Below are 16,789 nucleotides of genomic sequence, written 5' to 3'. Positions count from 1 at the left end.
GGGAGTGGGCAAGGGCAGGACACAGAGGTCTCCAAAAGGGCTCAGGAGGTGAGGTTCGGCTGCGGGGGCTTCTGGCATCTCCCAGTGCGAAAGGTCAAGAGGTAGGCGGAGCCTCGTCTGGGGGCCTCCCGCAGCAGGGGCAGCACCGGGCTGGCGTGGAGCTAAACACACGGTGGGGGGGATGGGGGCTCTCCCTAAGCCCCGCCCCGCAGGCCACCCATAGAGGAGCAAGAAGCTGCCCAGACTGTCACCCACCAACAGGCAGAGCAAAGGGAGTGGGATGGCACCCCAGAATGTCACTGCAGGGGCTCTGGAGGGGCTGTGGGTTACCAACCCCTACATCACTCTTAATGCTCCACTTCCACGTGGTTCATAGACTGGGCTTTAGAGTAGAAGGTGCCTTTAAGTAAAGGAATTCCCCCTCTCCCGCCCCCACCAATTATAAACCACTGGACTAGTCTCAAGCCTCATAAATAGCTGAGGAAACTGAGGCCCAGAAAGGGTAAGTGACTGACCCAAGGCCACCCAGCAAGTGAGTGGTGCGGCCTTTTCCCTTTGTGTCTCCGGGGACCCCTGGTGTATTCTGGAGGCCTGTGACTCTACTGTCAACACTCTTCAAGCCTATAATGCCCCTCTCTCGAGCTCTAAGTGCTCCAGCTTCAGGGCCAGCCCAACACTGGGGGGCTTCTCCCAACACCTGTACAATCTGCAGATGCCCCCTCCCAACACACACAGGCACACATGCACGCTGCACACACACACACACACACACGCACGCACACACACTCCTCACCTCCTGGAAGGCTGCAGCCTCACCACTCCCTGGGGGCCCCTTGCCTGGCTGGTCGAGACCCAGAGGTTGGGACTGGGGGCCAGACCCAGGCCCAGGGAGGTCTGGGGGACTGAGCGTGGAGGGGCACATCGGGAAGTGAGGGTTCTGCCTGGGCACCCAATCAGGCCCCACTGCTCTCTGCAGCCAGACAGCTTCGGCCATGTACCTGGGGAGCAACAAGCCAGATGCGAGTGGTTGTGGCCCTCCTGGCCTTGTCCCCCTCAGCCTGGGGAGCACACAGCCTGGGCATGGCCCTGCAGGGAGCTGTCACCAATCTCATCCAGGCTGCCATGCCCCTCTAACCCCATTTCTTGGAGCAAGAACCCACAGAGGCAAGGAAGGGGAAGCTCCAGATGCTCCCACAATACCCTGGAGAAAACTCCAAAAGAAGGAGAATAGTGAGCGTAAGGTGCTGGGAGCTATGCTAAGGGGCCAGCGGAGACGCCCCAGCTTCACCCCGCCCCACCCGCTCCAGGGGCCACCGCTCAGGCCTCTGCTTTGCCAACTCACTTGGGTCCCAGCGGTGCACAAATTGTTAAATACCAGTTGCTGGCACAGCCGTGGTCGAAGGGGTTGTGTCCTTCCAGGTATCGGCACTGGGCGGGGATGGGGGGGGGTCGAGGACAGGAAGAAGAGCTCAGATCCAGCAAAACTGGGCAGGCCACCCCCACTGGCCCTCCCTGCACCGGTCAGCTCAGCCCAGGGCTGCAGCAAGACTCCAAGGACAGAGGAGCCAGGAGAGTCAGGCGCAGCGTCCCCAGCCCACTTCTGAGCAGCTCTGGCACTGCACCCACCTCTCCTGCCTGCTCAGGGATCCCTCCCCATCACCTTGTATCCCCTTTTGCACTGTCCTCCCCCACTGTCTCATCTGGCCACACACATCCTCCTGCTACCTCCTTCCAGATCCTTTCGGATCTTCCTTTTGCTGATAAACTACTCCAAAGACAGTTCTCCACCCATGTTCCCTCAACTCCTCTACTTTCCCACATCTCATTCTTTCCTCAAATTGTGCCTTCACTGAATTCCACTATCTGGAAGGACAGTTTGTGGTACCTAATCCTATTTCCCTAAGCAAAATCACATGGCCTTGGAAATCTGGGCTGAAGCTGCTGAGCACCCAATGCTTGACCAATGTCAAGCCCAAAGGTCAAGTCCTCCCCTGGAAACTCTTGACCAGGTTTTCTCCTCCTCGCCTCCTTCTGCCCATCAGCCTCGCCCCCTCCTCCTTCCCAGCACAGGCTGAGTCTCATGGGGACCTCAAGAGCCTTAGCTACAAAGTGTTTGTCACGTCCTGAAGTGGCCCAAGAGCACCTCTGCCCACCACCAGCTCCCCTGTGTCCCATGCCCTTAACCATTGTGATTTTTTGAGTTCTCCCTACTTTAAGGTGTTTCAAGAACTTAAGGGAAACTGGCATTCTACTCTCAATTTTAATTAAATGGTTAGAAGAGTTTGATTAAATTTACAATCAGAATTTTAAATCTAGAGAAATAAATTTTGATGTACTAGATGTACACAAAGAATAGAAAAATGTTGACTGCTCAGTGCTTAAAGGGATGGGAATTGTTTAATGAATTCATAAGAACTGACTAATAAAGTAGAGCCCTTCCTCTCCCCACATGGGACCCTCATCCATGAATGGAATCCAACAGCTCGGAAGTTCCCAGACCGTCCTCTCTCACCGGCTTCAGGCCTGGTCTCCTGCTCCAGTTCTGTATCTCATACGCCCTCGTGCTCCACAGACCAAAACCAAAGTGGGTATCTACTCACCCCATCTCCTGCCCAATTCCCTGCTGCCTCTGCTCTCTCTCCGCTTCTTCCCCAGGGATTGGGGAGTCAGACTTCTCTCTCTTTCTCTCTTTCCTTCTCTCCCAAAGCATTATGGATTCCTTTGTTGGTAGGTTCACTCATTTGTTCATAAATATTTGGGGATCTCAACACTGTTCCAGGCGTTGCTCTGGGGACTGAGGACACACCACAGACAACAAGGCCAGCCTTAACTTTCAGGGTGCTGAGGGCAGTTGGGGAGTGGTCAGGGCAGCACAGAGAGGGGATTGGTGAGAAGAGCAGGCAGCCCGGCCAACAGTCCAAGGTGCAGGCAGGGGAGCAGCAGCCCAGGGCAGCAGAGAGAGCTGGACCCTGAGAGGCTGGGGAAGGGCCACAGCAGGTACGTTCTGTTTCAGATGCTGCTCTGTGCAGCCTGGAAAGATTAGTCTGAGGATTGCCCGCTGGCTTTGGCCACTTGGAGAGTGCAGCATCAGTATGACAGTGAGGACGGAGGCTGGGCTGAAGTGGGCTGAGGAGGGTGAAGAACGACACAAATGGGCACAGCCAATGCTTTCAGGAAATCTGGTTGCGCTGGAGGGGAGAGTACAACAGGGGAGGCCTGTGATGTTAAGGGATGTTTGCTTTGTTTTTAAGATGTGAGAGACAAGAACATGTGTACTGATGATGGGAAGGAATGGCAATAATGATGACCTATGGGGCACTTACTCACACCAGCCACTGTTCTATGTATCTCACACACATTAACCCATGCTGCCCCCTTTTACGGATGGGGAAACTGAGGTACCAGATGGCTAAGTAACACAGCCAAGATCTCCCTGCTGGTGTGTTGTGAAGCTGTGATTTGAATTTATGTGGTCTGGCTCCAGAGCCCTTGTGATCTAAGCAAGTGGCCCAGCAGAAGTTGTGGTCAAGGGATGGAGGTAAGAAGGAAATAAAGTTGAGGTGTGTGAAGAATTCCTGACATGGGTTCTGGTAACGGGAAAGAGCCCTGCCTGGTGAATCACAGCGTGCAGATCACATTTAGGTTTCTTAAGGCTGGAGATCCTGGATTAGGACAGCCCCATCTGAGCAGGGGAGGGAGGGCAGGCCTATGGCCTGACCTGGGCTAGAAGAACCACAGGATGTGGGAAGGGAGGATGCTGCCCAGGAGAGGCTGAAATGAGGGACTGAGGCTGGAGAGAGGAGACATGCAGACCACAGGGAGCTGATAAGTCAGGGCTGCACACAGGAGTCACAGGTGGGCTGCGAACCAGATATGGGTGGGGTGGAGTGATTAAGTGGTGACTGGAAGGGTGGGACATGGTGGGCAAAGAGGGTTCCTCTGTCCTTTCAGCTGTCTCAAGGTCTCCAGCCCCTCCCTCATTGATGTGACCTACGACAGTCTTCCTAAAACAGCCTTTAGTCAAGTCATTGCCATGTGGAAGGAATCCCATGGCAAGGGTGTTCACTTTTACCACTCCTAATCAACACAGTACTGAAAGTCCGAGACAATGCAGTAAGAAAAGAAAAGGAAATAAAGCCATACACGTTGGAAAGGAAGAAATGAAACTGTCCTTTTCACAGATGACATAATTTTCTATGTAGAATCAACAAAAAAACTATTAGAACTAATAAGTGAGCCTACAAAAATTGCAAGATTCAAGACTAATATACAAAAATCCATTGTATTTTCTTATAATAATAAAGAAATGGAAATGAAATTTTTAAAAATTATAATAGCACACAAAAATGAAATACTTAGAAAAAATCTAACATAATGTAGTCAAGATCTACGTGATGAAAACTGTAAGACACTAATGAAAGAAATCAAAGAAGTCCTAAATAAATGGAGAGCTACACTACTTTCATGGGTTCAAAATCTCAATATTGTTAAAATGTCCATTTTCAAAATTGATCTCTAGGTTCAACACAATCCAAATGAAAATCTCAGCAAACATTTTTTGCAGAAATTGACAAGCCGCTTCTAAAATTTATATGGAAAATCAAGGTAACTAGAATAGCCGACAGAACTTTGAAAAAGAACAAAGTTGAAGAACTCACATTGTATGACTTCAAGACAATATAAAGCTACTGAGCAAGGCAGTATGGTACGGTAAAAGGACAGAGAGTCCAGAAATACACCTACACCTCTATATTCAATTGATTTTTGACAAATGTTCAAAGGCAACTCAATGGAAGGATAGTCTTTTCAAAAAATGGTGAACAACCCATACGCAAAAAAAACACAAAAAACCCATAAGCAAAAAAAAAATCTTGACCCATACCTTGCATCATATACAAAATTTAACCCCAAATGAATCATAGTCCTAAATATAAAACCTAAAACTGTAAAACTTCTAAATGAAAACGTATGAGAAAAATCTTTGTGACCTTGGGTTAAGGAAAGATTTCTTAATTACACACCAAAAGCACAATCCATAAAAGAAAAAACTGATAGAGGGACTTCCCTGGTGGTCCAGTGGCTAAGACTCTGTGCTCCCAATGCAGGGGGCCCAGGTTCAATACCTGGTCAGGGAACTAGATCACACATGCCACAACTAAGAGTTCGCATGGTGCAACTAAAGTTCCCACGTGCCACAACTAAAAGATCCCATGTGCTGCAACTAAGATCTGGCAAAGCCAAATAAATGAATAAATAAAAATAATAATAAAAGGAAAATGTATTTAAAAAAGAAGAGAAAAAACTGATAACATACTTCAAAATTTAAAACTTCTGATCTTTGGAAGACACTGTTGAGAAAAATGAGATGACAAACCACAGACATGGAGAAAATATTTGCAAAACACATGTCTGAATCCTAAATAAATAAAGATTTCTTAAAACTCAATATTAAGAAAACTACCTAATTTTTTTAATGGGCAAATGACTGAACAGATATTTAATCTAAGACATACTGATGGTAAATAAGAACATGAAAAGATGTTCAAAATCATTAGTCATTAGGAAAATGCAAATTAAAACCACAATGAAATGTCACTACACATTTATTAGACTGTCTAAATTTTTTTAAAAACCTGACAAAGCCAAATGTTAATGATGCAGAGCAACTGGAATTCTTATATATTCCTTATGGGAATGCAAAATGGTACAGCCATTTTGGAAGACAATTGGGCAGTTTCTTATAAAGTTAAACATACAGTTACCATATGACCCAGCAATGCCAGCCTTAAGTATATACCCCCCCAAAAATGAAAACTTGTGTTCACATGCCTGTACACCAATGTTTATAGTGGCTTCATTTATAATCACCCCAAATTGGAAACAACCCAAATGTCCTTCAATTGGTGAATGGGTAAACAAGCTGTGGCACAGCTATATGATGGAATACCACACAACAATAAAAAGGAGGACACTCCTGATGTGGGCAACAACATGGATGAATCTCAAATGCATTATGCTAAGTATAAGAAACCAGACTCAAAAAGCTATGATTACATTTATGTGAGATTCTGAAAAAGGAAAAACTATTGGGATAGAAAACAAATCAGTGGGGACTTCCCTGGTGGCACAGTGGTTAAGAATCCGCCTGCCAATGCGGAGGACACAGGTTTGAGCCCTGGTCCGGGAGGATCCCACATGCCACGGAGCAACTAAGCCCATGCGCCACAACTACTGAGCCCGTGTGCCACAACTACTGAAGCCTGCGTGCCCTAGAGCCCATGCTCCACAACAAGAGAAGCCACCGCAATGAGAAGCCTGCGCCCCGCAACGAAGAGTAGCCCCCGCTCCCCGCAACTAGAGAAAGTCCGCGGTGCAGCAACAAAGACCCAACGCAGCCAAAAATAAACATTTTTTTAAAAAAGAAAACAAATCAGTGGTTGCCAGGGACTGCATATAGGGAAAGAAACTGACTCAAAAGGCCATGAGGGAATTTGGGGGTGGGGGTGTTGGGGTTGACGGAACTGTTCTAAATCTTGGTTATGGCGGTGGTTACAGGACTTATGAGTTGGTCAAAATTCACACAACTGTGCACGTAAAAGGGTAAGTTTTACTGTATGTAAAGAAAAAACCCTATCAAGGCTCCCGGGTTTCCACTGCACTAAGATTAAATTATCCACCTGACTTCTTTGCCTTTTAAATCTGGCCAATCCCAGGCAGACCACTTGCCCATGCCACAGCTGCTCCAAATAGAACTGTTTCCTCATCATCCTATCAACATTCCACAGGCTTTCAGGCTTCCCAGCTTTTCTGCAAGCTTTGCCCATCACTGCAATGCCCTTCCCTCGATTTATGCCCGTCCGAAACCACTAAGTGGCACGTCCTACCCTACACTGAAGTCCTCACTGAACTCTCAGTGCTCTCTCTGAGTCTGTGCTACACAACGTAGGCAGGCCCCTCTCCCAGAGTGTTCGCGGGTGTCTGGCGAGGGTTACTCTGATTTCCGGTTCCTTGTCAACACAAGCGCAGGAGGCAGCCTTACTCACCTTCCCGCCCATAGCTCAAAATAATGCGCACGCGCCTAGCACACAGTAGCGCACCTTCGACGCAGCGCACGCAGGAAGGAGAGTGACCACCGAGCTCCAGGAGGACGTGAGATCTGAGCTGAATTTGGGTCTGGAAGGGCTAATGAGGCACCTTCGAGAGAAGTCAGGCCATCAAGGACCAGGGCGTAGCAGAAAGCGGAAAGTGCGGAAGTCCGGAAGGGGCAAGGTGACCACCCACAGCCCGATATAGTGGCGCCCCGCTCGGCCCCACGTACCTTGCCCTCGTAGGAGCGCTCGGCCGCGCTCACCGACATGGCCTGGATCAGCAGCAGCAGGAAGAGTGGCACCAGGAAGCTGGCGGCGGGTACAGCCACCACGATGCTGCGCACAGGCTAAGGAACAGCGCCTCCGGCCAGTCCTCCTTGGCCCCGCCCTTCACCCACCCCCACCCCAAACTGCTTCTCACCCTGCTGCCCAGGCCCCTGTGCCACCTCTGGCACTTCCCCTCCTTGACCCTGCTAGATGCTCACCCCTTCGCAGTTCCTCCTATCCCCACCCACCTGCCCGACTCTACCCACCGTCACCTAGTCCCACACTGGTCCTCCAGAGCGGCTTCGCGGAAAACCCCGCCCACCACTACCTCTGCACCGCGCCCTCCCCGTGACCCCCCTCCTCCGCTGTCCCCGCCCTCCCCACAGCTCCCCTCGTGGGTCCCACAGCCCAGCAGATACGCAATAGCCTTGTCCATGGAGAAGGGCAGGTGGGTCGTGCGCACCAGGAAGATCAGACAGGTGACCAGCATGGCACCTGAGTAGAGGCATAGTGACAGGATGAGCAGCATAAAGAAGCGAAAGTTGCGGTGACCGATGCAGTTATTGACCCACTTGCAGTGGTGATCAAAGTCCTAGGTGAGAGGGAGAGGGGGACCTCGAGGACCCAACCTCTGACTCGGGCTCCATCGCCCCCAAATCTGAGGCCTTACCCCCACCCTCTAAGCCACCTGCCCTTGGCCTCACGCACTGGCTCCCATTCCTAGGGAGACACTGAGCCACAAAGTCCCTAACACTCTGGCATTTCTGTGGTTAGAGCACCATACTGCTCTGTGGCTCACATAGTTTCATGTCAAGAGACCTTTAGAGCCGGGGCCTGCTAGTCTTCTCTGGGACACATCCTGGTGTAACTTCAGGCAGGACATAGAATATCTCTGGGCCTCTGTTTTCTTATCCACTGGATGAGCCTAATAATAACATCCTTGCTCAGCCAGTCTCCCAGGGTTGTAAGGACCAGTTAAGACAGCACATTGGTAAACTGTTGCAGGCTGTGCACTTAGAGCCCAGGAGACCAGGAGACCCTCTGGCCTGGACAGCCAGAAGAGGACAGGCAAAGTTCCCCTGGCCAGGCCTGCAACCTGCCTGAGGGCCTCGGGCATCTAGTGTCAGTGAGCCCTCGATAAGTCAGGGGTATCCTTCCTTCCCCTGGCCTGACCAGGCCCAGCATAGATGTGGATGCCCCTCTGCATGTCAGCACCAGTGCAAGAAAGGGCCAGCCTCCCAGGAAAGGTGCAGGCACAGCGGCAGTGACTTGTATGAGTGACCAAGAGTGACTGGAAATTACTGCCACCCTTGGTCTTTAGCAGTCCTGGAAGTAGTTGCACACTGACCACAGGCCCCTGTGTGAGTGGGCCTCCTGGTCCCAGGCAGGTGCTGGGAGGGTAGGTGGGCAGGTGAGAGGGGCACTTACCTCCACACAGATGTTGCACCAGGGGCAGTGGTAGGTCCGGGGTGGGCGGTGGAAGCAGCACTTATGGCACCACTGCAGGCGGAAGGCCCTGTGGTTCACCCATACCACATGTACCATCGTGGGGCCCTGTTCATTGGAGCCTGGCATGGGAAAGGGATTGAGCAGCAGCAAGAGGCCCTTCCGTCAGTCTGCTGCAGCAGAAGGGTGTGGGCACGCAGCCCCACAGCATCACTGGGCTCCAAGAAGGGTGGGGACCAGGTGGGCAGGGGAATCCTTAGTCCCCACTGAGCAAGCTGGCCAAGCTTAGAGAGGCTGGCAGTCAAAGGGAAGGTGGGTTTCCAGCCCGAGGAGTTCTTTGAGAACTCAGGCCTTTGCCAGTGTGAGCAACGCTTTAAGGAATCTGTGTGGTAGGAAGGAGGAAGAGGAAACAGTGGTTGTGAAGAGCTGGCTTCTCTACCCAGCCTACCCTAGCCCTCCCCTCCAAGGCTACTGGAAAACCTCCAAAATTCTGTTTTTCCACACCTCCGTGGCTCGAGAAGTGAAGTGCCAGATGCAGGGCTTGAGCACATGAGGACATGGGGTGAAGGGGTCCTGAGGCCCCAGGCGGGGAGATGGAAGGAGCACTTTAGGAGTCATCCCAGCAGGCAGGAGCCCTTAGGGTGCTGCCTCCTTCTCCCAGGGGGCCAATGTCTCACCTTGATGCAAGATGCCAGGGTCTGAGAAGTTGAGTGAAACAAGACTGAAGAAAGTGAGGATAAAGAGGAGGCCTGTGATGATGGGAAAGGCCCATTGCCCGTCCTGGGCCAGCCACCTGCAACTGAGACCAGAGCAGGAGTCAGCCCTGATCTGGGGTGGCCTGAAGCTCCCCCCAGGACCCAGTCCACCGGGTCAGGACCCACAGACCATAAATCCTGGTCTAAATATCCAGGCTGGTGACAGATCCATAGAAACTCTACCAAAGGTCATTGAGTATTACCAGCCACCCGCAGCTCCCAGGTGCACCAAGCACTCTATACCTCTGTGCCTTCGCACGTTCAGTTCCCTCTGCCTAGAACCTCTTCCTTTCCCTGACCCCTCTTCTGTACTCTCCCTGCCTCCGTACTATCGTTATGTGTTTTCCTTTCTGTTGCTCTGTAAGAAAGCTGTCAGCTTGTGTGGGAGACTTACGGGAATGCGAAGAAGAGGCCACTGAAAACGACCAGCAGCACCACGTTGAAGGCGGCAAATAGGCTCGGGAGGATCCAGGGGGGTGGGGCCTGAGGCGGTCTATGGGGCTCCTTCAAGAGCGCCATGGCTGGCCCTCCCATGGCCCCAGGGGAGATTAGGGCCCCCAGGCTCCCTCCCCACTGCTGGCTCCAGGAGCCCCATGGCCACAGCAGCCTCAGAAGCCACAGCCCAGGGTGGATGGAAAGAAGTCCCAGTGTGACATCACAGAGGCTGAGGAGAGTGGGGGCTAGGGGCTCTTCAGCAGCCCTGTCTGCTGTCTGTGACCGTCACTTCCAACAGCAAACCATACCCCTACTTGTGCTGGGGACAGAGAGGTCCTGCCCCTGCGAGGTTTGAGACTACATGAGATTAGAGCAATACGTGGGGAGAAGCTGGGTGGTGCTACTCACCGTTTCAGGCTCAGTGCTAAAGCAAACGGTGTTCATTGTTCTAGCTCCATTTTTTCCTTGTTGTTGTTACAAAATTGCACTTTGGGGGAGGAGGCAGCTAAATCTTCCCTTGTTTCCAGGTTTGGCTTCACAACACAATTCTGGTCAATGAGACATAAGTGGATGTCTGAGGGTTTCTAGAAAGGCTTTTGCTTTCCTGATAAAAGGGAGAAAAGACACAGTTGGTGCAGCTTTGCCCCTTCCTTCCTGTTTTGAACCTGGACGTGCTGGGCTTGGTCCACCTCGACCCATTAGGCAATAAGTCAACATGGGACACGAACAGAATGACAATAATGATACTGAGTCACTGCCCCAGCCTTGAACCGCCTCCCTCTGAGCTGTTTATTATGTGAGAAAATAACTGGGTTTTCTGTTACATACAACTGATATTTGTCATTTATTTTAGTCACTGAGCATCTGAACCCCTCTGTGTTTGGAGGATCCCTGAACTGTAAGTCTTGATGAAGGGCAAAGACTTTCTCCATCCTAACTGAACCTGAAAATGCCAGATACTTGCATTCAAAGCCTCTCTTGCAGCTAACACACAGGCCTGTGACTTGGGTGCCACCAATTAGCCTCAGATCTGCTACCACCAACCAACTGAGGAGTCCACTGAGATGCAGCAACTGTCCTTTTAAAACTTAGATCATGGCCTCCAATTAGAACCTTCCAACTGCTTCGCTGCCCACTCAGAGTAAAGTTCAAAGTCCTTACCATGGCCTTCAAGGCCCTCCCTGATCTGGCCCCACTAACTTTCTGACCTCATTTCCCAACACTCAGCCTCATACTCACTCCACACTCGCCAGGCCCAATGGCCTCCATGCTGTTCCTCAAACACACGTGGTATAGTCCAGTCCTGGGTTCTTCACACTTGCTCTTCTCTTTCCCTGGAATTCTCTGCCACATATATTCACAGAACTTGTTCCCTCACTTCATTGTATTCTTTGTTCCAGCGGTGCCTTCTGCCGTTATCCACATGCCTGCATCTCCAACTGTTTCCCTACGATAGATTCCTAACAGTTGGATTTAGGGCCAATGAATACGAATATTGAAAACATATTTCAGAGTCGAATCGTTGCCTTACCTGACTTGGACGTGTCTCTCACCTGCGTCCACTCTTCGCGTCCTGTCATTCCAGTCTTGTGCTGCCCAGTGCCCGCCTGCAGGATGGCCCATGAGCAGATCTGCTACTCGGACAAGTACTTCGATGAGCACCACGAGTACTGGCGTGTCATGTTACCCAGAGAACTTTCCAAACAAGTACCCTAAACCCATCTGATGTCTGAAGAGGAGTGGAGGAGACTTGGGAGTCTAGGCTGGGTTCATTACGCGATTCACGAGCCAGAAGCACGCCTTCGCTTCATACGACCTCTTCCAAGAGGTCAACAAAACTGAAGTATATCTGGGGATCATCAATTAAATCTTTTTCAAATTTAATGTATATGTGTATATAAGGTAGTATTCAGTGAATACTTGGAAAATGTACAAATGTACAGATCGTTCATCCATGTCTGTGCGTGAGCTGTATTCTTCACAGCAACAGAGCTCAGTTAAATGCAACTGCAGGTAGGTTAACTATAAGGTGGTTAAGATAAAATTTCTTCTAGCCAGTTTTTCTCTTAATATAAATGCCTGTTTGACTTTACCTGTTACTTTTGTTAAATAAAATTTGTATGTCACATTTTAAGAAAATTTAAAATAAAACATTTTACATAATTTATAAATGCTTTCTAGAGAGTTTGTGCATGTTTATACTATTATGACCATACCCATATCATAATACTAACACTATAATTAGGTATTAATGTAAAATAATTTCTCCAATTTTATAGATGACAAGTGATAACTTGATCTTTTAATTTATATCTCCTTAAATTACTTATGAAATTAAATATTTTTATATATTTATATAATTTTTTTATATTTATATATTTTTATATTTTATATATTTATATATTTTTATTATATTTATAAAATGACTACTATAGGTCATTTTATTGTAGTTTTGTGAATTGCCTGAACTCTTTTTCTTATTGTGGTAAATATACATAACATAAAACTTATGTTATGTATAAACCATCACTACTATCCATTCCAGAACTTTTTCAGCATCCCAAGTGGAAGCTCTGTGCCATTAAACAGTAACTCCTCATTCCCTCTCTCCCCAGTTCCTGGTAACCACTGTTTTACTTCCTATCTCTATGAATTTGACTATTCTAGGCACCTCACAAAAGTGGAATCATACATCTGTCCTTTTGTATCTGCCTTATTCCACTTAGCATAATGTCCTCAAGGTTCATCCTTGAGCTTCAGCAGTCTTGGAAGTTGGTATGTTGTAGCATGTATCAGAATTTCCTGACTTTTTAATACTGAACAATATTTAATTGTATGTATGTGGCACATTTTGTTTATTCATTCATCCTAAATGTTGATGGACGTTTAGGCTGTTTCCACCTTTTGGCCATTGTGAATAATGTTGCTATGAACATGGGTGCACAAATGTTTATTCAGGTTCCTGCTTTCAATCTTTTGGGTCATATGGTAATTCTATGTTTAGTTTTTTGAGGAACTGCCATAGTATTTTCCATAGCAGCTGCATTATGTTACATTCCTGCTAACAATGGACAAGGGCTCCAATTTCTTCTCATCCTTGCTAACACTTTTTGTTTTCTTCTGTTTTTGTTTTTGTTTGTTTTTTACAATATCTATCCTAATGGGTATGAAATGGTATCTCATTGTGCTTTTGATGGGAGTGTTGGGTTTTTCTTTCTGATTTGCAGGAGCTCTCTTATATTAAAAATTTTGGTTGTGCTTATTGCAAATATGTTCCCAATTATTGTTTGCCTTTTAATTTTGCATGCAATATTTAGTGTATAAAGTTTTGTTGTTTTTATATAATCAAATCTATGGATCATTGCCTTAGCATCATCTTACCTTATTTCTATGTCTTTCCCCTCCTTCTATCTGATAAATATTTAACTATATTTCTTGTTTTCTTTTTCATTTAACTCTTTAACCTACCTGAAATTAATGTAAGGGTAAGATACAAGGTAAAGGTCTATCTAATCGTGTATTTTCCCCATGTCTTTATAATCAGTTGTTCCAGCATCATTTATCAAATAAGCTTTCCTTTCCCTCTTATGACAGATACTAAGTTCTTCATGTGCACTAAGATCTGCGGGTAGCACTATGAGGTGCCTCCCAGAACCCCCTTCAGGAATGAAGATCTTATCCCCCCAGTGGCTAGAAAACAGCCTCAGCTTTGGGGATTGCCTCCCCTAAAGAAAACTGCCTCACCCAGGGTCCCACTTCCTTCCAGGGGCAGGTTGCATCCAAGGAGTGGTCCAACATGAGGTTATAAAGGCCCAGACACTTTGCCCCAGTGCAGGACAAATCTGAAGGGCCATCCTAGCCCCCATGTGACCTTGCAGTTGGCTGAGGCTTTTATTAGGCCCTTACCACAGATTGACTTCTCCCTTTGCTCAGCCCTGCTTCCTTCCCTTTCCTTTCTTTCCCTTGCCTTCCACAGGTGTTGGTCCCAAAATCATCCCCTAATAAACACCCTATGTGCTAATCTCTAGAGTTTGTTTGTGGACTTTTTCTTTCATTGATTTATTGAATTTAGCACCCTGTATTTCAATGTTTGTAGTTTTAGAATTCAGGGGCCTTTTTGCATTCTTAGTTGTCATCATCTGAATCCCTAAACTTATGATGTTGTGTAGTAAACAAAAACATCAGAACACAAAAATATTCACTAATGAATGAGAAATGAGGCCCCACTCAAATATCACCTTTCCTTTAATACTAGCATCTTCCTTTTACATCTCAACTGCAATGCAAAACAATGTCAAGTACAGGTACGATGACAACTTATTGCAAAGTGACATTTTAAATCTTGCAAAAGAAGCAGCATCTTATGATGTTGATAGGCATTATATTAGAATGCAATTTAAATTTTTTTAATTTTAAAAAACTGTATTTTTATTGAGTTAACACTGGTTTTAACATTATATACTTTTCATGCGTAGGACATTATATTTCCAATTCTGTATACACTTAACAGCATGTTCACCACCAAAAGTTTCCATCCATCAACATGCAGTTGATCCCCTTTACGCATTTCATCCTCCCTCCCGCCCCTTACCCTCTGGTAACCTCTTGGTTACCAAACCAAAACTATTTGGTTTTGGCTTGATTTGGTTCGTTTATTTATTCTGGGTTTTTTTTTTAAAGAGATAATATTATTTAAATGACCCCAAAAGTAATCAACCAATAAGGGGCTAGTCTAAAACAGCTTAGAATTGAAGAATGGGATATCAATAAGGTTGATAACATGGTAGACTCTTCAAAAAAGAATGCCTAAGGCTTCACTGGTAAATTATACCAAACATTAAAGAATAATGAACACCAGCCCTTCTCAAACTCTTCCAAGAGATAGAAGAGGAAAGAAGAAAGAACACTTCCTAATTCATTATATGAAGTTAATATTACCATGATACCCAAGCCATATGAAGACATTACACACACACACACACACACTCACAAGATCCCACATGCCACAGGGCAAATAAGCCCACACGCCACAACTACTGAGCTCGCACACCTCAATGAGAGAGCCCGAGTGCCACAAACTACAGAGCCCATGCTCTCTGGAGCCCGTACGCCACAACCAGAGAGAGAAAACCCGCACACCACAACTGAGAGAGAAGCCCACACACCTCAGCGAAGATCCCGTGTGCTGCAACTAAGACCGACACAGCCAAAGAAATAAAGAAAATAAATAAATTTTTTTAAAAAGAAGAAATACGGTATTTAAAAAAATAATAAATAAATATCAAATGATTGAGGAGCACTAGGGAAAACTGATGAAATTTATGGTTGGTTGGTCTTTTTTTTTTCAAAAATTACCCTTACACTGAGAAAGCCAAAACTGAAGTGATAGATGTCTTATCATGTTACCATATGATTTTGTGGAGAAAATTAAACCCAAAAAAAGAAAAATGAAGTGAAGAATTCGTTCTTTTTCTTTAATAGGTTATTACTTTTTAAAATATTTATTTATTTATTTGGCTGTGCCGCGTCTTAGTTGCAGCACACAGGATTTTTGTTGCTGCATGCGGGATCTAGTTCGAACCTGGGCCCCTGCACTGGGAGCGCGGAGTATTAACCACTGGACCACCAGGGAAATCCAAAGAACTTGTTGCTCTTGATTCTAAAAATCAGTGTTTGACAGCTAGCAGTCCTAAATTAGCAAGAGAAGAACTTGATTGGCTGGTCCAGGTCACCTTCCTGATACGCCTTAGCTATGGATGGCTCGGCCTTAACTAATCCATGGGTCCCACTGTGTAGAAGATAGGGACTTTGGTTCGGACAGAAGTACCACATCAGCACTAAAGCCCTCCCTCTCACCAACCCCCTGCCATTCTTCCTTCCATCATCATCCATCCTGAGGATTAGCCAGTCTCCCCTGGGCCTCCCAGCGCCTGCTGCCCGGCTGCGGAAACATGAATGTCAGCCCAGCAGCCTTCCCTTTCCAACTCCCTCCTGCTCTTCAAACCTCCTCTCCTGCCTCCACCACCCCCGACCCCCCATTTCTGTCCCAAAGAAGTTTCAGAGAACATCAGCACACTGTGTTCTCCTATAGGGAAGTCTAAAGTTCAGGGCTCTGGGCGGTTAAGCTCAAGGCCTCTCACCAGGCTAGAGATGAATGACCCAGGGAGGATGGAACACTCCTGTGGAAATGGTTGAGGAAGTTGAGTCAGCCTGCGCCTTGCTAGGGTGGGGCCCAGGCGACTGACCCTCCGGAGGTTAGTGCCCTTGTCTTATGTGTTGTGCCCTTACCTCTACCTTAGGAGGTAACTGGCCCCTGAGACTCCTGGATCACTACATTGTCCTGTCCAGAGAACTGTACTTTAGGAGAAGGGTGAAAGAGGGAGAGGGCTCTTCTTGAAACTCAGGAGATATTTTGAGGTGCTGTGGGACAGGAGTAGGGAGTCTTCTTGGTGCCACATCAGTAACTCCCTCCTCTGATTGTATTTACTTACCAGCCCAGAGCGGGGGGATTTCTCTACCTTCCCAGAACTGATTCTCTTGACCCTCTCATGGGCCTTTTTTCTTCTCTCTTTCTTTTTTTTACTATCGAAAACTTCATCTGAGCCTCAACACAGCCCCTGACCCATATCCCTTCTGCCTCTCTCCACACCTCCATGTCTTTCTATCCAACCTGGTGTCATAACGCCTCTGAGCCTCAGTTTCATTATCTGTAACATGGGAATAAAGATAGCATTTACCTCATAAGAGTAATTGTAAGGTTTAAATGAGATAAGGAACATGCAGCAATTCCTACAGCAC

At 47.4% G+C, this 16,789-nt stretch overlaps 1 protein-coding gene and 1 pseudogene across 1 annotated transcript; one reads left to right on the top strand and one right to left on the bottom strand.

The window, feature by feature from the left end:
* On the bottom strand, positions 1-10,149 carry ZDHHC19 (zDHHC palmitoyltransferase 19). Its single transcript, XM_024752124.1, has 8 exons — positions 9,951-10,149; positions 9,479-9,600; positions 8,784-8,923; positions 7,775-7,947; positions 7,319-7,424; positions 1,343-1,428; positions 794-998; positions 1-161 (listed from the first exon to the last, which is right to left on the bottom strand). The coding sequence occupies exons 1-8, from the start codon at positions 10,088-10,090 to the stop codon at positions 42-44; spliced, it is 1,092 nt and encodes a 363-aa protein (XP_024607892.1). The 5' UTR covers positions 10,091-10,149; the 3' UTR covers positions 1-41.
* Positions 10,150-11,605: 1,456 nt separating this feature from the next.
* Positions 11,606-11,833, top strand: LOC112404279 (cyclin-dependent kinases regulatory subunit 2 pseudogene; annotated as a pseudogene).
* The last annotated feature ends 4,956 nt before the right edge of the window (positions 11,834-16,789 follow it).

Source organism: Neophocaena asiaeorientalis, unplaced genomic scaffold (genome assembly GCF_003031525.2).
Source record: "Neophocaena asiaeorientalis asiaeorientalis breed wild unplaced genomic scaffold, Neophocaena_asiaeorientalis_V1.1 scaffold293, whole genome shotgun sequence".
Lineage (NCBI taxonomy): Eukaryota > Metazoa > Chordata > Mammalia > Artiodactyla > Phocoenidae > Neophocaena > Neophocaena asiaeorientalis.
This window is presented reverse-complemented; position numbering and strand designations above follow the sequence as displayed.

Excerpts from the sequence above, each read along its gene's own strand:
- ZDHHC19 (XM_024752124.1), bottom strand. The coding sequence starts at position 10,090 with ATGGGAGGGCCAGCCATGGCGCTCTTGAAGGAGCCCCATAGACCGCCT. Across the intron at positions 9,601-9,950 it reads GGCCTCTTCTTCGCATTCCC|TTGCAGGTGGCTGGCCCAGG; the intron begins GTAAGTCTCCCA and ends CTCTGGTCTCAG. Across the intron at positions 8,924-9,478 it reads CCCTGGCATCTTGCATCAAG|GCTCCAATGAACAGGGCCCC; the intron begins GTGAGACATTGG and ends TTCCCATGCCAG.